Raw genomic sequence first — 20,492 nt, 5'->3', positions numbered from 1 at the left:
CAGTGCCGAGCGCAGCCGCGACACCCGTCACCACGTCCCGTCGCCACAGTGCGCCTGCGCCGGGGCAGAGGCAGCGGCTGCCGCGGCACGCTGGGAAGTGTAGTCCTGCCGCCCTCGGGAGTTTAAAGGTCCGGCGGGGCGCGTCCCCCCTTTCCCGTCCCACCCCCCCACCCCCCATCTGTGGTGCCGCTCCCTCTCTCCTCCCTATGCCGCTCCTCGCCGCTGTCGCGTAGCCGCAGCCCGGCACGGCGCGCGGGGCAGGTAGGGGAACGCGGTGGCGGGGTGGCCCCGTTGGCGTACGGGGTTAGGCGGGGGAAGGTCAGCGGCGGGCCCGGCCCCGCGCCCGCAGCAGCGGCCGCCACGCGTCCCACCGCCGCCCGGTTGCCCTGAGGGTGTGGAGGGGTGGGGGAGCGGGAAGGGCTCTCGCGCCACCACCCTCCTCCTCGCGCAGCGGCCGTTGCCCTTCGCCGTGTGTGAGGGGGGCGGCGCTGCCCGGCGGCCGCCGGGCGGCGGGAGAGACTGGGCCGCCTTCTCCTCTGCCCCCACCCTGCTCACGCAGGGCGTGAGGGGCCCTTAGGGAAGGAGCACCCTCCTGCGCACCCCAGACATTCCTTCGCCTGCCGAACAGGTGCCGGCACCTCCCGCCTTCTGCTCGGCCGGTCGGCCCCCCCCGGGCCCAGCCCTTGGGGCGGAGAGGCCCGAAGGAAGAGGGCACATTGCCAGGTGCCTGCCCCGGTTAGGCTGCCGAGGAGGACGGTGGCTGGCATGGCAGAAATCGATCGGTTTCTGTGGGTTTGTTGGCAATGACAAGGACAAGCACCTGGCGCCCTTGTAAGTGGCCCTTGGTGTTCGATGGAGGCTTGGTGGCCACTGGCTTCCGTGCACAAGTGGGGTGAGGTGTGGGACAGCAGGTGGTAGTAGCAACGCTTGTGTGCTTCCTAGTGAGAAAAAATCCTTCTGAAGTGCTTTTAAAATTTGTTGTATGTTCTCATGTCAATACAGACCATCACAGTCTGTGAAACTGGGAATCTAGAAGCTGAAAAGCCTTTAGAGCACAAAGGTGGATAGCACCTGGAGAGAAGTTGCCTTCCTGTTTGTCTCCACTTCGGGTATCTGTCTCCACTCTTCTCAGTCCAGGTGTATGCAGATTTGCATGCATGTACAGGCCACATTCCCCAAACAAAGGGCGAGGTCCCTCTATTCAGAGGCAGTTGTGACATTCCACGTTCTTGGGAAGGTTGGTTAGTGAAAAGCAACTTTGTATTTTCCTTTTCATGTTATGTATAAATGCATAGGTATGTATATTTTTAATAAATAGCTTGTAATAAGTTTTGATACATGTAACTAGTCCCTGATACCTTGTGTAAATTGCAACTTTGTTATGCTGCAATTTCTGTACAAGGTAGTAATTTACAGGACCCACCTCACAATTGTACATCTGGATCAATCTACATCTGTTCTTGGTTGAGACAAGTAGCATTTGCCTGGTGGATAGACATGGCTACAGAGATCAGGTAGAACAGGAAGGAGACTTTAGTGGATACACTGGATTCTTTGACTGTGCTGCCTTAGCTAGAGAAAAATCAATCTGTCATTGAGAGGAAAGTGTAAAAATGCATGTAAAACATCCAGACTTGGGACTTGTAAGCAGTATTACATGTATAGAGTAGGGAGGGTGGTGTTTATTTTCTAATTGCTGCAAATATCATAAATAGGCATGCTAAAGTAGTTACAGTGATGTAAATGTTCTTTACAGGATGTATAGAAGCATGTAGGAAGAAGGCATTATGCTAACAACCTGTCCCAGAAAATTTATTTTTTACTTATTATTGGAACAATGAAATTCAGTTTTGCTTGCACTACCGATAAGTCTTGGATATACAGTGGCTGGAGTAAACCATATGGGCATGACTTCCTGGAAGAGAACCTGATACACATTGTCCCAATTACAGCTGTTCATGAAACATAAGAGCAATATTAGATATCAGAGTTTCTGATTCCTAATCTTGGTCTGGAATAAGTGCATTGTCTATTGGCCAGAGCACTGATCAGCTAGACTAGCCAAATGCTTAGGTTTTTATATATTTATTCTCAAACATTATGAATGGAAATAGGGAAACTGGTTTTATTCCTTGGATTATGTGATTTGTGCAATTTCTGTATTTTTGCCTTGGAGTGGGAAGGACATGCTAGTTGTCTGCCATTTAGGATAATGCTATGAGCTCATGATGAGTAATAATGGCTGTGAACAAGACTTACCTGAAAAAATGCAACCAGAACTCAGGATCACTTGACTACCATTGGAGGCTGAAGAAGTCTGTGACAACAGTGGCTGCTTTGCTCTACCAGTGGCATAGGGAGGGATGAAAAGACTAGATAAAACTTGAAAATTAGGTCTAAGAGTGAACATTTGGTAGGGTTGGATGAGGTTTTTCTTCATTTTTTTACCAAATATGGAATATAATAACATAATAGGATACATAAAAACATGATAGGATAAAGGGTAATGGTTTTAAACTAAAAGAGAGGAGATTCAGAAACTAAAAGAGGGGAGATTGAGGCTAGACACAAGGAAGAAATTTTTTACAGTGCAGATGGTAAAACACTGGCACAGGTTTCCCAGAGAGGTGGTGGATGCCCCATCTGTGGAGACATCCCAGGCCAGGCTGGATGGGGCTCTGAGCAACCTGATCTAGTTGAAGATGTCCCTGCTCATGGCAGGTGGGTTGGACTAGGTGACCTTTGAAGGTTACTTCCAACCCAAACTATTCTATGATCCTATAGTGGCAGACCTCTTAACATCCCATAAATAGCTTAAATATCCTGAAATTGAAAAAATGATATGTGCCTTTTTATTGTTCAGTAGTTTGTTAGAGAACTTGGGGTATGTATTCTCCATTTTTCTGCTCTTCTCAGAATCAAAGTGTAATCCTAAAATACATATATTATCATTTCTAAATTTGAGAAAAAACTCATTCCCTCACAAAGCAAGAGTTGTCATTCCAGCCTCATCTCTTCCCCTTAACAAGACCGGATATGCAGCTGCTCTATTCAAATGCTTGCTTTATTCTCCCTGACAATCTCCTCCTTCATTTCACTCTCCCTCATCCCCTTTTTCTCCATTTTCTTTCCTCTTTTTATTCTTTATGCTTCCTTCTTTGCATTGGCAATTTCCAGTATATACCTCAGGTTGCCTTGTTTGTTTGTTTTTTTAACTACTGTTTCCCATATCATCCCTTTGTAGATTCTTCTTTGTTCCTTCCTTCTGTCTCCATGATGTTCATTGCACTCACTCTGTCTTCTCTTGCCTTCACCTGGTAGCAGCTGCATTTGAGCCCCGAGAGAACTCTCTTGGGTACAGATTCCCTTTTGCCAATGCAAAGTGAGGGAAAATGGTTGCTACTAATTGAGCTTTGACTGAGCTCAGCCTCACTGATACTGACTGGAGATGGCAGCCATTTTGAATGAAATAAAACAGCACATTTGAAGGCAAGTACAGAACTTAATTAAAATCATCAAAACCAGCATAAGCTATTTTGGGCTTAAAATTGAGCCCTAAATTTGGCTATCAGATTTATGTCAAAAGGTCATATTTTAAAATACTAAATAGTTTGATAACAGGTTTATACAGATTTAAGCTTAATAAAGAAGTTGACTAGCAATTACTGTAAGAACAATATGGAGGTATATTAAATATTTATCTGACCATTTCTTCAAGGCCTGAAAAAGAGACTGAATAATGAAGGAGCAGAATCTTAATACAGTTCTTTTGATCTGACAGTATTAAGGTTGTTGGAATTATTCACTGTTTTCAGTGAAAGCTAAGTAACCTGGCAATATGAAAGTGTTATATTTTGGCAAAAAAGCACTTTAATGGCTATGAATGTAATATATAAAATTAAATTACAAGATCAGTTAGGCATTTTTTATCTACTTGATTTCATCTTTAGAAAGACAAGGAGCCCTCTATTAAACTAAAATGAAACAAATCTAAAGTGATACAAAGATTTCTACAATAAAATTTTTTCAGTAACTTAATTCTTCATTTTAACCTTCAAGTTAGTTGAAGTATTCACTTTCTGGCAAAAAGACTAGCATGGTTTGTTAGTCATAAAAGGCTTAAATAGTTTAATAATAAATTTTATAAAATGAAAATACACTTAATACAATGTTGATTGAGTTATCTAGGCTTATTTAGGCCTTTTTTATGTTTGTTTATTTGGAGTTGGCCCAGGTCAAATAATTTAAATACCAGATTGCATTAAGGTCTTGTGCTCTGATACAACTTTTGTTATTGTAGAAACTGGTTTTCTTCTACTGGCTAGTTGATCAAAACCTGTCTTTACGTCCCAGTTTTCTTCAGTTCTGGAGCGCTTCTCCATTTGCAAATATCATAATGAGCACTCTCCTTATCTTAATAATTGGTCTACAAAGTGAAGCTGTCTCCTGGAAAGAACTGACAGTAAGGGTGCGGTGACTTCCACATGCATCCTTGAATAATCTGAAAAGCAATTATCCAGAGGTAAATAGCTACATAAAGGAGGGGTACAGAAGACCTAGAGCCTGCCCTGTGCTAGCTGGGATATTTCAACAAGTGAGGTATTTTCAGCTGCTTTAGGAAAGCAGTTTTCCTGCCCTTAATGATTCAGAGTAGCACAAACAGGTTAAAGCAAGTGTTGAGAAACTCTTTAATTTCAGCATTGATTTAAGGCAGGCAGACCATACAGTCCAACACAAACAAACTGTAGAAAGCAGACACATAAGTGTTTTAACAACCTGTTTTCAACTGCCCTAATTTACCTTTCTCAGCTTTAGTCATCTCTCTTTCATGCATAAAGTTATACATATTTCATCCTTGGAAAAAATCAGCCTGCAATTTTGTTAAACACTCATATTGTCACACTTCTGATTTTAAAAATGTAATTCCCATTTGGCCCTGAGTAATTAGTATTATGAAATATTATCCAGAATAAATGTCCAGAATAATTCATGGACTGGTACTAAACAGAGCACAAGTGCCAGTAAACAGAGTTCTGAAAACTTTACCCAACCTACGCTAATCATTAAAATATTAATATCTTATGAGAGGAACTCCTGTTCAGGCTATGTGTTGATGTGAAGGCTGGAGATACACGGATAGTGGGTAGTTGAAGGGAGGCAGCCAAAATGTGGGACCACAGTGTACAGAGTAGATAGGATGTTAAATAGGATGTAAAATTTGCACTTCTCTTTTTTTTTTTTTTTTTTTTCTCTGAGGAGCTTTTTTTTTTTTTTTTTTTGGTAGAATTTTTAGTATAGTAACAATAACTGAGTAATGAAAAAGTAGTCACTTGGAAATTGGAAATGATTTAAATAGTGCAACTTTTCACCTACGTGCTGATTTTGATTTGTTTTAAATGTTCGCACTTGACCTATTTCTGTTTGAGTCTCAGAATGTTTTTAGAAATTGTGACAGGTGATTATTTAATATTTTCTTCAGCTAAGCAAACATGACACAGTCTCATTTGTAATAGCTGTATATTTTATAGCTGGTGTGAGCTTCTAATTAACTTCTTATATTACAAGTTTGGAGTTTGGAAGGAAGTTTGGAAGTTTGGAAATAATAGAACTATTTCTTTGTCTAGCAATTGTTGTTGTGAATAGTAGCTATTTGATCTAGGCTTATAAATTAAACTGTTAAAAGCTCTTATTTAATCACTCACTTTCAGCTCAGTCTGACAGATGTTTATGTCCTCAGAGCTGGTGATTCAGACTGCAGCAATTTTCCCAGGAAAGAGGGAGTGTGCACATACTTTGTTTCCTTCTGAGCCCTGTTCCTTTCAGGCTAGCAGCAGTGAAATGCCATCTGTAGACTTCAAGCCCCATGATTCCTTGGGAGAGCATGCGCTGAAAGCTTCCAGTTGTCAAAGTGCTCTTGCCAGTGTGGTCGACTATTTGTCATATACCAAACCTGAAAGAAGAAAATAAATATACTGTCATTTTGTTGATCTTTAAATACAGAAAATCAAAAGGTAACTGTTCCTTAAAAATTTCTGTGTTGACTGCATGGGCTACTGCATGCAAATAGAGCTGGTATTGCTGTGGGGACATAGATTTCCTGTACTGGATTGTAAATTTGTACAAATACTTAAACCAGCAAATAATTGAGAGGTACTGTGTATTAGCCCAACATTAGGTATTGGCTGGCCTGTCTTTCAAAGTCATTTATTGTCCAGTGTTTTTCCATTCAGACTGGCATCATTCATTAAAGGTAGGTCTTGACCTTGACAAGAGAGTTGAATTGTACAGTGATTTTTACCTTTTAGAAGCAACATGAAAATGAATGTGGATTACAGTCCTTAGGATAAAGATCAAAAACAACTAGCTAAGCCAAGGTACATATTTGAAGTAACTGCTGTGCTAGCCACTATAGCTGATGACTAACTGATTTAAATATACCTTATTGACAAGAGAATTTTAACATTTCAGCTGCTGTGTTTTTTTCTCTAAATATATTTTTATACGGATAGCTCAGAACCAGGGAGGGGGTATGTATAATCTTTTTCTCTCTCTGATGTGGATCATCAGTAATTTTATGTAGCCTTAGGAGTAACAGTGATTTTGAGCAAAATGAAGCTAATGCAAAGCTACTCAGAGCTTGGTGTATTATGACTTACTGCAGTATTGCTTTAAAGTGCCTCACAAGGTTTTCTGCACCCCCAGCAGCAGCAGAGCTGCCTGTTACAGATGCAGTAGTTTACTCCATTCTTCTTAAGAACTTGCTTTCATGTTCTTGCTGCATAGTCTGTTCATGAACCTTTGCTCTTCGATTTACTTATTGAACAGGTAGATAATGGGGAGCATAAGTAGTAACTTGCTTGATAGCAGAAACCTGCCCTTGACATTAATTTTAACTAAAAAGTGTGTGTATGGCTCAGAAGACATTTAAAAGAAAGAAAGAAACAAGAATTGTTAAATATACACATGAACCATCTAAAAACTATTGATGTTGGAAAGGAGAGGGTCATGGACTTCACTCTTTGCCACCTTTCTTGAACAGTTAATTGATTTAGCTTAACTTTTAGTTTGTTACATGAAAACAACTATCCTAAAAACATACAATCTTAGGAATGTTGATATCATATGATTAACTCAATAGAAATGCAATTAGGTATTCAGTGATGACCATCTTTGACATAGTTACTCAAAATAAGTGATATTTGGCTCATTTAAAATACTTTTGAGATTTATAATTATCTCTTCAACTGACTAAAAATCTGCAAAATGTAGAGGTTCCTGTTCTAGTTTCATACAATTGCTGTTCATTAAAATTTGTATATACATCAATCCTGTTGTGTTTCAAAATATTAATCAAATTATATGATCTGTCCTATTTCATGTGAAGCACCTTTTCTAGTTGATAGAAGACTCAACCATTCTACATAAATTTACTTTTTAAACTTTAAACTTATGTAGTGATTTCGCCAATAATTTCAGTCTTGTGCATATAAAGATGGCTTTTCAAATGTGGCGTGTCTATATTTCAAGTATTTTGATTTCCCGCACTTTTATTTTTCATTGTGAAAGCATCAGAAACATCACAGTCTAATAATACCTCTCAGATCTGCTCATTTTGACCTTATTTTTTCCTCAATGAACAAATTACTGATTATTTCATGCATATAGAAATATGGCGAGTAGAAATACCTTTAGATAAAAGACTGCTTTGATGTAAAATAGCTTTTTACGCAGAAAGTTCTTAAGGTCACCGAAGGCAAATGTAACACCCGTCGGTGTCTTTGCACATTAAGTGTCTCCACATTCCGCCGCCCCCCCCTCCCCCCCGCCCCGTCATTGCGATCGCGTCTCATGCCCGCAGCAAGCGGCGAGCTGGGCGGCACAAAACGGCCAGGAAAGGATTGTGCGGCTGAGAACCGCTTCGTGTCAGGGCAAGGTTTCGTCTGTGCTTTCTCTCTGATAAATCTAAATAATTGGAAGCTTGCTTGCTAATTAAGGAAAATCAGTACCCGGCTCCTTTAAAGGTCCCCTAATAGAAAAGGGGGAGGAGAAGAGTGAAGACTGGTGTCTTTTTAACCTTGCTGAAGGACGCAGCAGTATTTATTGACGTATGCAAATAACCAGGGGGAGGAGGTGGAGGAGGAGGGTGCTTGGAAAAACAGGAACCAGAATCAGTTTCTCATTGCAGGGTGAGAGCTCTGAGTTCCGGTGTAAGAGAAAAGAGACGTGGCGAAATTGCTGTATATCTCTGCCCTATAAGCACATCTCTCATTTAGACTGAAGGGAAACAAGGCATCAAAAAGGGTGAAGCATCTTTAAAAATATTTTGAAGGCAATCTAGCACGATCAAAGGTTACATATTCCTAAATGGGGGAGGGGGAAGATTACAGGTTTGCCTTGCAACTTGCTGTAGCATAGCAGTTAGACGAGATTTTTAGCCGGCAAATGATTAAAACAGCCTGGTTTGTGGTATGAATGACAATGTTAATAATCTGTCTTTGTGGTTTTTTTTTTCCTACTGTTTCAGCTGCGCAAACCATGCAGGATGATTTACTGATGGACAAAAGCAAAGCCCAGCCCCAGCAGCAGCGGCAGCAGCAGCAGCAGCAAGATCCAAACTCAGCAGAAGCCCCCTCTACACCCATCTCGTCGGAGGCACCCAAACCAGAAGACAGCAGTTCAGTGACTAGTATCGGCACATCGGCTCCTTCCCAAAATAGCAAGGAGAAGATGCAGATGGAGTCTCCCATTTTGCCTGGGTTGAGCTTTCACCAGCCTCAACAAGAACCTGCAGCCGGCACCTCCTTGTCTCCCTCATTTGGCAGCACCTGGTCTACAGGGACCACAAACACGGTGGATGATAGCTTTTTCCAAGGGATTACTCCAGTCAATGGGACAATGCTTTTCCAGAATTTTCCACACCATGTCAACCCTGTATTTGGTGGCACTTTCTCGCCTCAAATTGGCCTAGCTCAGACTCAACACCACCAACATCAGCAGCAGCAGCAGCAAGCTCAGCAGCAGCAGCAGCAGCGGAGGTCACCTGTGAGCCCTAATCAGGCACCTTTTGCCCAGAGAAATGCTGCTTACAGCCATCAGCCCATCATGACCAGCAAACCGTCTTCCTCCTCTGCCTCCTCTTCTTCCTCCTCCAGCTGGAATAACCATCAAAATGCAGCTTGGAGTACACCTTCCAACCCTTGGGGTGGGCTGCAGGCTGGAAGGGACCCTCGCAGGGCAGTTGGAGTGGGAGTCGGCGTGGGAGTGGGGGTTGGTGTGCCCTCTCCCCTCAATCCCATTTCACCCCTTAAGAAACCATTCTCCAGCAATGTCATTGCCCCTCCGAAGTTCCCACGGGCTGCACCCTTAACCCCCAAATCCTGGATGGAAGATAATGCGTTCAGAACGGACAATGGCAACAATCTGTTGCCTTTTCAGGTAAATTACTACATGCACCTTCTACGTGGTGACTGCTATCGCAAAGTTGTATTTTTTGCAGGAGTGTATTTCATGTTACGTTTTACCTGAGAGGCACCTCCATAACTCATATTTGCATAAAATAATAATAAGAAAGAAGTGAGGTTGATCCTAGGGAGTGCATACACAACATTTCAAAATTCTGGCTTAAGGTTTATAGTCTTATTTTTCTTGTATCTTATTCTTAAATGTGACAGGGCTTTTTGCTTGTTTTTGTTGTTGTGTGATTCCTGTTTGTTTGTTTTAGCATATAAAAGGTAGTAGCCTGCCTTCATGATAAATAGGTTTGGTAGGCTACATTCTGTTACTTCTCTGTGTGTGATAATTTTTTTTCTTCGTATTTTCCCATATTTGAGAAACAGGAGACGTTAAAATTGCTGGCTTCAGTTTTCTAACTGGCATGGTAATTTTAATCAAAGATGCTTTTTGACCTGAAATCCAGTTAATTATTTTATCACCACTAAAAAAACTAATTGCCCTTCTGTTGTGGTGGGATTTAATGGGCAGTCTGTTCACATAAGGTATATATATGAAAAGCTGTCTGATACGTACACCCCACTGTTATATTCAAAGTGGACTTTTTGAATACATCTAGAAGCGGCGTGGGTGTGTATGGAAAGAGTGGCGTATCTGTCCTTTCCAGTAAGGAAATGCCTAATACAATTGATGTGATTGAGAAATGGCAGGGAGGTATTGTATAAAATAGACCATTTTATGCTGTTCAGAGTATTTGCAGAGAAAAGAGACAATAGGACACGACCTTCAGAGCCATATTGCAATGGAGTCTATTTACTAGCTACATAGCTCTGAAATATTTAAAGCTGCAGTGCCCTTCATTGTTGTGATTTGGTTTTTGTTGTTGGTTTGTTGGGTTTTTTTTTTTGTTGTTTTTTTAAATCTATGACGACAAAGCAGATCAATTGCAGCTGAAACTGGGCCACATAGAAGATTTGCAATTTTAATGCAGAATGAAACCTGTCATGGTGTGAAATCCATTTTAAGTTGAAAAAAGCACATCATGCAGTTATGGTTATATCTATGCAAGGCGAAGTGAATCTCAAATTGCTTCTACGTTAGCTTTTTTAGTTTCAGACAAATTGAAATGTTCTGTTTTGAAATACAGTGAAATCATATATGTTTTCTCTTTAGGTAATCACTTTCTCAGCAAAGTATGAACTGAAAGATTTTCCACTTACCAGTACAGAAAGACTAGCATCTAGATTGACACTTAGTATTAGAAACAAAGAAAAAAAAACCAACCCAATAAACCAAAAAAACCCCACAACCGAACACCCCCTCCTGGTTACTTTAAGAGATTGTTGATGTAAAATACATGCATTCCTGTGCACTTTCCAATCCCATTCAAAGAGGGCACCTTATAGTCAGCCCAGAAATTTCATTTTGCTGCTTCATTCTGTTTAAAGAGAGAGTTGCTAATTTTTTATTGGCTGCCCTAAATGAAGGCGGAGTGGCTGCTGGTGAACTGCTGGTCAATGTGTCTGTAACACTGAAGTCTGAAGAAAGATTATACTTTAGACACAATGTGCCTGGCGAAACAACTATGTTGCACAAAGCAGAGCCACACAAAAGCTAATTAATATAGCTCCCAGTCTTTTTTTTTCTTAGGAATGGGAAATGTGTTTCAATTTACAGCTATTCTTTTATTTAAATTGTCTACATGTAAGATATTAAAAATTCTGGTAGATTTGAATTAGTAGGGAAAGCAACAGTAAATGTTCTTATTTCTGTGGTTTGGTCAGTGAGATACATCTTTGCTGACTAGACAGCTTTATTATTGTGACTGTAAATTGTCACAAATTAAACTAGCAGGTATTTAGTCTTCACTAGGAAAAAGGCAGATAAATGTTTTTAAAGAAAAGGTCCTTTGGTTTTAAAATAAAGGTTTTGAAAAGCTAAGTTAGCCAACATGTAAATTTGGAAACTTGTTTTTTTCTCTCTGAACTTAACCTGGTATTTCCCTGTTTAACTGAAAGCAAATACTTAGACTACACTCAGCACCAGCTGGAATAACAGTGTGATTTCAGAGACTTAGAAAACTTAGAAAACTTTTTTTCTCTTAGGCTCTTTTTAATACAAGGTGCTGAATTTTGCATACAAGATTATAATCTGGGTTAGTGGTTATTGCTCCTATACTTAACAAACTGTCCGAGTCTTGAAACTGTACTATCAATAGGAGGGAACTGTTTAGTTACATTGATAAAAAAGGAATTCAAATTAATGTAAGAGTGACTGCCTGGGTTCTGGCTGCCTTTTTTTTTTCTCCTGCTCAGAAATCGGGCAATGTGTTGACACAGTTGACACAGTAAGTTCTGCTTGTCAGCACTATCAAGTAATTCTGGCAGGTTTATCCATGTACGTCTGCTACCCTTCATAACTAAGCATTTTTGATCTGCTTCGGAAATATCTTTCAGTAAACTTGCTAGCAACACATTAATGCACATTAGTAAGTTCTTTGTGCCAACCCGTTCTTTTCTCTTATGTTGAGATTGTAAGACTTTTAAAAATTTGTGGTTTAAATTTAATTAATTCCTTAATCAGATATGAAGCCTAAGGTGTTCTAGGTAAAAATAAAAATATGAATATGTTTGCTGGTTGAATTAACGTCAGTGATACCTGTTTTTTAATTCAGATCTTTGCAGTGATCAAAAAATTTTAAGGAGAAAACATCTATAATCAAGGTTTTTGTTCCGAGTCTGTAATATTTAAAGACAGCTGATACTCAGCTACAGATATATCTAGTTCTAGGAAAAAATGTTGAATTTGAAAATGTTTTTTTTTTTCTTAAGAACATGTGTATAAAGCAATATGCTAGACATTCTCATCCCCGAATTTGAGTAATATGTTAGTGTACCTTGTATGTCAAAACCAATTGGCATCTGTCCCAAGGAGTTGTGCTGTAGAACATATAAAAAAATTAAAATATAAATGGTTAGGAATTCGGTTGACATCTGGCTTGTAATTGGTGTTGAAAGGCAACCAAAGTTGCTTTAAAGGAGAATGGTTTCTTGTGTTTACTGAGGGGAAATTCATTGCACTATATAAAAAAAAAAAACTGAAGACATGAAGTTGATAGCTGGAAAAGAAAAGAAGCAATCAGTCTGGAATGAAATATAATGTAGCAGATAAGAGTTGGAGACAAGATCACAGGAACAGATGTGGAACAAGGCCAGGTATGAAATATAGATGTTTGGCCAGTTTGTTCTTTTGAATGTTCTTCAGCTTCCAAGTGGTTCAGGTGAAGGTCTGTTGTGATTGTCCTGTGACAGGCACTAGTGTTGTGCCGTTAATGCCAGGTGATCCTCATTTCTGGCCTTTCAGCACTGATTGTCCCTGGAGCCTGGGCAGTGGTTCAGTTCCTTTTTACAGCAGAGCACTGGGGCTTGAGCAGAGCCAATGTCATCTCGTGCCGCTGAGCTGCTCCCAAAAATTCTCTTTTCTTTCACTTCCCTCAGGTAAATAGTGTATTGCTTTTGGCCATATGAAGACATTTGGACACAGCTTGTGGGGCTAGGAGGATTGATAGTGCCTGAAATAGACCCTTGGAAGCACGAATAAGAAATTAATGGATAAAATAGAGAAGGAATTAGATGTTTGGAGACCAGTATACTAATTAAGGAAGTCTGCTCTGTGGATGTTTAATAACAACACTATATCTATTTCCTAGAAGTTGTTCAAATTTGGTCCTTTCTGAGTCATGTTCTTTCCAAACAATAAAAATGTACAATTGCAAGTTTTAGACTTAAAAAATGCATAGCAAGTTGGTGCTCTGAAGAGTCTGACACACAACAAATCATTCTTGGCAGCTTTACTGATAAATACTTCTCTAGCAGGAATAAATGAAGTGGTATTGTGGATAAAGATAGTTTTAACATGCTGTCTTCTGCAGGGAAGCTGAGAAAGGTTGGGGTTTTTTTTAAGGCAAGTTGTTTTGGTGGTTTTTTTTTTTCTTCATTGATTTCAATAGGAATTAATCTGGACCAAGGTAAAATTATAAGCTAAATTTAGAAATTATATATAGTTTCAATATTTCATACTGAAACAAATGCAACCCAAAATGTGCAGCAAGTTTGAATATAGGTATATATGCATAAATATATGTTTGTATGAGTATATATTTATGCATTTAGGTATGGACACAATAATTAGCAATACATTAGTAATACAATCACAAGTACTTTGTCATGTGTTGTACTTGACACACTGTGGCTGTTTGAGTGAAATGAAGGACAAGGGAATGGCCGCTGCATCATGTTTATACTTCCATTGTGACTTTTGGTTGGTGACTAGTAGACAGCTCCTTAAGAAGCTGCTTTCTTTAAACATTTGAAGTTCTTCAGGCCTCTGATATTAGCCCATACTTAGCTTTCTCCATGCCGGTACAGATTGATACTCAAAACAAATTATGTGCATACGTGCACATACATATAAATATACACACATATGCAGTGAAGTAATGCGGAGTAATTTTTGTGTTCAAGTCCTAGGGAAAATAATATTAAATACACTATAAAGTTCAGTTTTATGGTGTTTGTGATAACTTCTTCACAGGCAGTGAATTAACTGTAGCTTAATTGTCATAGTTCTGTTTCTTAACACTATGATGACCTGAAATGCATATAAGGATATGACATATATGTGTGTGTTTGTGTATTAAAAATGACTGAATTAAAATGGATTCGGGTATTGGAACATTCACAAGTGTAACAAACACAGTTTTATATTTATGAGTAAGGGAGTTTTACTGGCTAATACCCACTGGTGACTGTCATTTTGAAGTCTGTTTAAATCTAGATTATTTTATTTTTTAAACCAGAAATAGTTGTATCCAGTAAGTCTATTTGAAGATTATTTTTGAAAACACCATGTTTCTTTATCCTAAATTTGACATTCTGAGCTCTTATTTTTTGACAGTTTAGTAGATAACCATACTTAGTTTCATTACTGGTGTCTTGGAAACTATTTCTTGACATTTAGGAAAAATAAAAATGTCTAATCTTAATTTTTCTTACATGGAGACACACAAGTACTGGCAGCCTGCAGCCTTATGAACAACGACAGCAAAAAAGGACTTAGTTGTTGGGGAAGTAACTTATCCCACTTTTTTTTTTCTTCTTCTTCTTTCTTACATGCTTGAGTTGGGACAATCAACAATTATCCTGATTATGAATATTAAAATGTGAGAACACATGTCATCATATCTCAGTAGTGTAACAGATACAAGCAATACATGATACTTTGGCTGTAGTAGTTCTGAAATATCTTAGGATTTTTGTTAGATTTTAGATCTGATTGAGTTCTAAATTTCTGCATTTTCAAATGTATTAAAATACAGGAGGAGTACAGAACTGTTTCATAGTTAAAGTATGATGATGTGTGAACTAGTTACTTATTGATTGTTGTCTTGATTTGAAGTAACCAACTGAATCGTAGGTAAGCCTTCAGAGTCAGTGAAGGTAGGGCAATGGTGTGAGTTCAGTCTGTTGGTATTCTGAGCAACTCCATGTATAGGCAGTACTTCCTTAAAAACATTTAAGGTATTAATATAGAACAATGAATCAATAATTTTGTCTTAAAGATTTGATAAAAGAATTATCTGTCTTTCCTTTGGGAGGTAAGGTAGAAGGGAAGGTGAAGGGGATGGCAGTTTATTTTGCTATTTGCTGTCTTGTATCATCCCCAGTTTTCACTTTTTTTGCCTAGAAGCTGTTCCTGTGAATTGAATGTGAGAGGAAGAGAGACCTGGAAGACTAATGTGTTCTGTTCCAGGTGATTTTCAAGAAGTAGTATGAGTTGGCTGAGTGAATGAGGAACGTTTCCATTTCTTGGTAGTTGGTAAAAAAGCTCTCCTTTCATTTAGGTCACTCATGAGTGATTTCTGACTGAAGCATACCAAAGGGAAGATAAAAGATAGCACTTCTTATTTTGAAGTTATATAGTGATCTTAAACTGTAGAAATCTGAATTTTGCTTGGACTCTGGGTAGGCTAGTGTGTTTTCAAAAATTTTTAAATTAGGCTGAAGAGAAAAACATCATACCAAAGCTATCAAGTGATGAACCTCTGAGAGAGCCCCTCTGGCTTTTACTTGTTCTTCTTTTTCCTACTGATCACTTGAGATTGTATTACAAGTTTAAAAATACTATTCATAAATAAAAGATGTTTGTCCTAGAAATTTAATCAAAACGTTATTCCAAATTGTGGCATAAACTCCCACAGCAAATAGAGGCCTTTACAAATTTATTTGATTTTCCCAAAATAAGCACGCTGCTTTGATTCTACTTTTATCATAGTAACATGTAATATGTTATTTAAGGAAAAGGATCTGTTTAAGGCCTTTAGCATAACGGCAGCTAGCAGACTTTAGATAGAAAAAGTATCTATTTTCTCTTTATCTTCCTTATTTCCCCTCACTCTGTCTTCTTAACTCCCAGAAATCAATATTGAAAGCTTTTAGTGTGTAATTGTTGGTTGCAATTAACTGCTGAAAATGGAACACCATGTTTTCTTGGCATGAAAGAGGGTGGTTTACTCATATTCCACATCTTCAGAAAAATCGTATTTTTATTGTCAGATGATATAAAAAAAATAGGGAAAGAAATTCTGTATGATCTTCAAATGGGAGGAACAATACAAGCAGGTGAAAGTTACTCTCAGGGGTAATCAGATTGTTATGCCCTTCTAGCCTATTGCAAGCTCAGTTAAGTGCTTAGTTTTGCAAGATGATGCCTGAAGTAGTTTGTACCATTTCTGATCTCAACCTACTTGTTTGGTACAGTGGAGTAGAACTATAATATCAGAAAGGTCAGGAAACAGAGTTTTCTAATTGCTACTTACTCAGCATAAGGTCATCTGAATTTCCCTTTGAACTCTTTCTGGTGGTATGTGGGCTAATAACTTCCCTTCTATAGGGAAACTTTCTACATGTCCACATGCGTTTAGAGATTACATATTTTTTTTCTCTCTAGTCAGCAAAAAGAGTAAGTGGAACATGTAGTATGAGAGAAACAAAATATGCGTATTTCAAAACTTCAGGGAAATATGCCATTCCTAGTGATATTAGCATTTTGTGTATAAGTATACACATTTTTGTGTAAAAGTATACACAAAATATATATGTACATCTATAGTCTATATCTGTGTATGTATAAGCAGTTCATTTTCTCCAGAAAACAATAGTAATTAATTTTCAGTAACACCTACTTTAGAATACCTAAAGCTTTTTTTCAGCAACTATGCAAGTTGAAATGTAGTAGTTTTCCATTCTCGTTTTCTAACAAGTATGTCAGACCAATGTTTAGACTTTCCAGTTTTTAGGCTATTGTGACATTTTATTCATTCTGTAACTAATTCCGGGTTTGTTTTTTTTTTTTTTTTTTTTCACTACCATGCAGTGTTTCATGATTTCTTCTTTATTTAGTTTTTTCCTGTTTTATTTATTCGAAATTTACGAAAAGTGCAAAAGCATTGCTTTTAAGCAATTACTAGAATATTGTACATACCAACAATAAGCAGGTGACTCAAAGTAGTTTGATGAATGAACTACTGTTATATAGGAAGATCTTCATTTGTGTAATCTTTTTATTACTACATGTAAATTTTAGGATTTTAAAAATGCAAGTTTTGAAATACTGCAGAAAGTTTGCTTGTTTATCTTCAAACTTGGTCAACATTTTCATAAGCTTCAATGACATGATTCTGTCTATAAATTCTCAGTGGCATTTGCAAAATACAGCTACTTGATACCTTCCTTTTTCTCATTGTTTGGTGTGGCATTGTCTCTTTATTGCATGCCTTTCAAACTCATCCCAGAGATAAGATCTAATAGGAGAAGATCTCATAGAAGTAAAGCATGGTGCTGATCAGGACAGATATTGATCTGCTTTGTCACAACAGTGTTAAAAGGGCTGGTGTGATCTCCATGCTGTGGATGTAATCAAGAGGAACAGAGTTTGGGGAAATAGTTTTTTTTTTCTTTATGTTCAGTCTGAGAAAAAGAACAAGTTGTGTTTTGTTTTTTCCTGAAATACTTAGCATATGTAGCTCTTTGAAAACAGAACATCTATTGACTGTCTCTAAGTCTGCTGCTTGTGCAAATCTCAAATTAGTCACCAAAAAGTGTAGAAAACAAATTGTTACCTGTGAAAAGTTATAGTTTAAGCACAAATTATTCGGGGATTTAGAATTTTTCATGAGGGAAGAGAAAAGAAGGAAAATAGTTAATTTCTTGAATTGGAAGACCCGCTTTTCCTGCAACTATCTGTGTACATATTCCAAATCCTGCAGGAAACACCATAGAACTTCTGTAAGCAAACAACCTCTTAGTTATTCAAAACCAGCTCTGATGGGCACTGGATGAGATAGAGGTTTTGTTGGAAAAATGTTTTTGAAACTTAGCTATAGTTTATTAATGCAAAATGGTAGAACTTAAATTGCACTGGCAGTCTTACTCCTGCACTTCCTAAATTTGTGCATGTGTGTATGGCTTTGCAAAATTTGTAAGAATTGTGGTTTTCTTTTAAATTTCCTAGAGCTTGAGTAAAATACTTAAGCAAAACCAGAGATTCTGTTATGTGTTAGGATGTTGATTTCACATGATTCATCAGCCAAGTTAGAGTATTTTGGTCAACTCTACAGATTGCTCTTGGTTTAACAAAATTGATGAAAGTAGCGTGTACAGAGCACATACTGTCAATGGCTTTCAGTTGTGGGTGAAGCATGATTTTTGTGGGCTGGGCCCCTTTTTTTTGTTTCATTCAGCCTTGAACTGTTCAGCTTCACTCCTGTCAAACTTCCGTTCTTCACTTCTTTCTGTTCCTGCTTTTTGATCCCCTTTTTCACTGGGGCTTCTTATTTGAGTTGGCCTTCCCTATTCTGCTTTCCATGTCAAAGCTTCATGTTACAGGCGAAGTCCCAATAAAGCACTGCAGTCATAAGCTGAATCATGTTCACTTTCTCTGTGGGAATTGCTCCTGTGCAAACTTAATAGCATGAGGGGTTTAAAGTAGGTTTAAATAAATTCAGGGACAATGGAGTTTTCAGAAATATTAGCTAGAAGTTCTAAATTTTATAAATTCAGAAATTCTAACCAAGTGATAACTTAGTCTGAACGGGCTGAACCGATATTCTTTTGCCATCCCCACACCAATCTTCCTGAAACCACTTCTGACATAAAATGAAAAAAAAGCATTATGTCTTTAATATCAACATTATATATATATATATTTTTTTTTCTTTATATATATATATATATATTTTTTTTTTTTTTAATCCATGCTTTTGCTTAATCATAAGTGGATGGCCCAGTGAAATTCATCTTTCCTACATGGAAGAATTACTGTGAAGAAAGAAATGTACAGTTTTCCTATAAGGTCTCCTGGATATTTCTTCAATCTTAAACTTACTATGCTTCTTTCTTCCACTAACCTCAAATTTCTTCTGCCTCTATACTTATTTTAAAAACTCAAATCAATAAAAAATTGAAACAAAGTGACAGTTTTTTGTTTCTAAATCTTACTTTGCTGCCAAAATCAGTAACCATAATGATTTACTAAAAGTATCTCACTGGCATCTAACTGTGAAATGCCATTTAATTTTAGTTATGTGTCATACACTGTATGTAGTGAACAATTCTGAAAGCATTTAGACTGTTAAACAAAAAAAGGTATGGAATGGGTGAACAACTTTGGAGCTTGGGACATGTATCATTGGACCATCTTTTTAGCTCAGCTATGCTGATATATGTATCCTTTATACACGTATTTTTACTTTCACCTGGGATGGTGTTCTTTTATGGATTTTTAGATTTTTTTTCTTTTCTATTCCTCTCCAACTGTCTTTTTTTTTTCCTATTTCTTTCCTATTAGCCTAAAAAAAAATAATAAATTTTTTAAAAAATCTGTCTTTTCAGACCATCCAATTAAGTATTAAAAATGCAGTGTTAAGATGAAAAAAATTGTCTGGAAAATTTCACTCTTATTTATAAGAAAGTAATTGTGGTTTAGCTCGAGTAATGTGTTTTTCTCATACTCAGTAATATTTTTTTTTAATCTCCTATGCAGCTATGGCAAGGTCTTCTTGAATTGCTCTGAGCAATTCTTGTTTGTATTTTATTGGTGGTGTGCATTGACTGAGGTGCAGAAGAGCTTGTATCTGCTTAGTTTATCATGCGGACATCTAGGATGTAAAAGACAGAAACCTACACTTTTTTGGAAATTTATCATGTGTTAAGCAGCTGGAAATAGGGTAGAGAATTAGCAACATGTGACAGACAATCATGAACTGTTATATGACCTTACAGCGGCCGACAGATCATACTTCAGAAGCCTTAAATCTAATATATTAGACTTCCATGTTCCCTGTGGTCTCACCAGGAAGTGTTTTCCAGAGTACTACTCTTGAGCTTTTTTAGACAGATCCTTTAATGTAGTATTTTACTCTGTGAATGAGATTTGTTAAAAGCATTAATGAATTAACATGTAGGTAGCTAGTGTTACTACCATTTACTGCATAACCTTTACAGTAACTGTACATTTGTAAAGGTTTCATATATGATTAATGTGTTAACTGATTGCTAGGGTCCAGCACTTTAGCAGATGGCTTGTAACCCAATCTAATACCATATATTGATGTGCTTAGTAAGCATTAAGATATAATAACCAAATCTGTCAACTGTTCATAACATACTTTGTGGCTTTGACATTTTCTTTAAACTAGTTATAAAGATATGTTTTAGTTTTAAATTATGATTACCATAACAGTCTGACCTAATATTTCATCTCGTTAAATAGTTCTCTTAGTCATGTATTCTTTCTAGGATCATATTGTTTCTTCCCATGTCATTAACCACCACCCACTCCCTCCCCGCCCCTGCCCCACAAACAGTGAAACATTTTGCAGTAGCAGAAAGGGCTTTTCTTAAACCTCAGAAAGCCCTAAGTGGCAGCGAACTGTGCAGTAGGAAAACTAGGGCAGAACAAGAGGGTAAAGGAAGCAAAACTCA

General features: G+C 37.9%; 1 protein-coding gene and 1 long non-coding RNA gene across 21 annotated transcripts in view; one reads left to right on the top strand and one right to left on the bottom strand.

The window, feature by feature from the left end:
- Window positions 1-20,492, top strand: part of CPEB3 (cytoplasmic polyadenylation element binding protein 3) — a 138,191-nt gene that overhangs the window by 43,279 nt on the left and 74,420 nt on the right. For 6 of the 20 annotated variants that reach the window (XM_065068376.1, XM_065068372.1, XM_065068371.1 and 3 more), the window contains exons 1-2: window positions 8,162-8,301; window positions 8,525-9,435. In XM_065068376.1, coding sequence (XP_064924448.1) covers window positions 8,536-9,435 — 900 coding nt within the window. In that variant the 5' untranslated portion in view covers window positions 8,162-8,301; window positions 8,525-8,535. Of the gene's footprint in view, window positions 129-150; window positions 262-5,828; window positions 6,012-7,893; window positions 8,302-8,524; window positions 9,436-20,492 lie in introns of those variants that run through there. The other 14 variants (XM_065068375.1, XM_065068366.1, XM_065068378.1 and 11 more) reach the window with 10 other exon arrangements.
- On the bottom strand, window positions 3,650-7,805 carry LOC110362205 (uncharacterized). Its single transcript, XR_010473624.1, has 3 exons — window positions 7,687-7,805; window positions 5,703-5,950; window positions 3,650-4,501 (listed from the first exon to the last, which is right to left on the bottom strand). It is a non-coding gene; the product is annotated as an uncharacterized LOC110362205 (long non-coding RNA).

This window comes from Columba livia, chromosome 6 (assembly GCF_036013475.1).
Source record: "Columba livia isolate bColLiv1 breed racing homer chromosome 6, bColLiv1.pat.W.v2, whole genome shotgun sequence".
Classification (NCBI taxonomy): domain Eukaryota; kingdom Metazoa; phylum Chordata; class Aves; order Columbiformes; family Columbidae; genus Columba; species Columba livia.
Note: the sequence above shows the minus strand (reverse complement) of the source record. Positions and strands in the feature narration are given on the sequence as shown.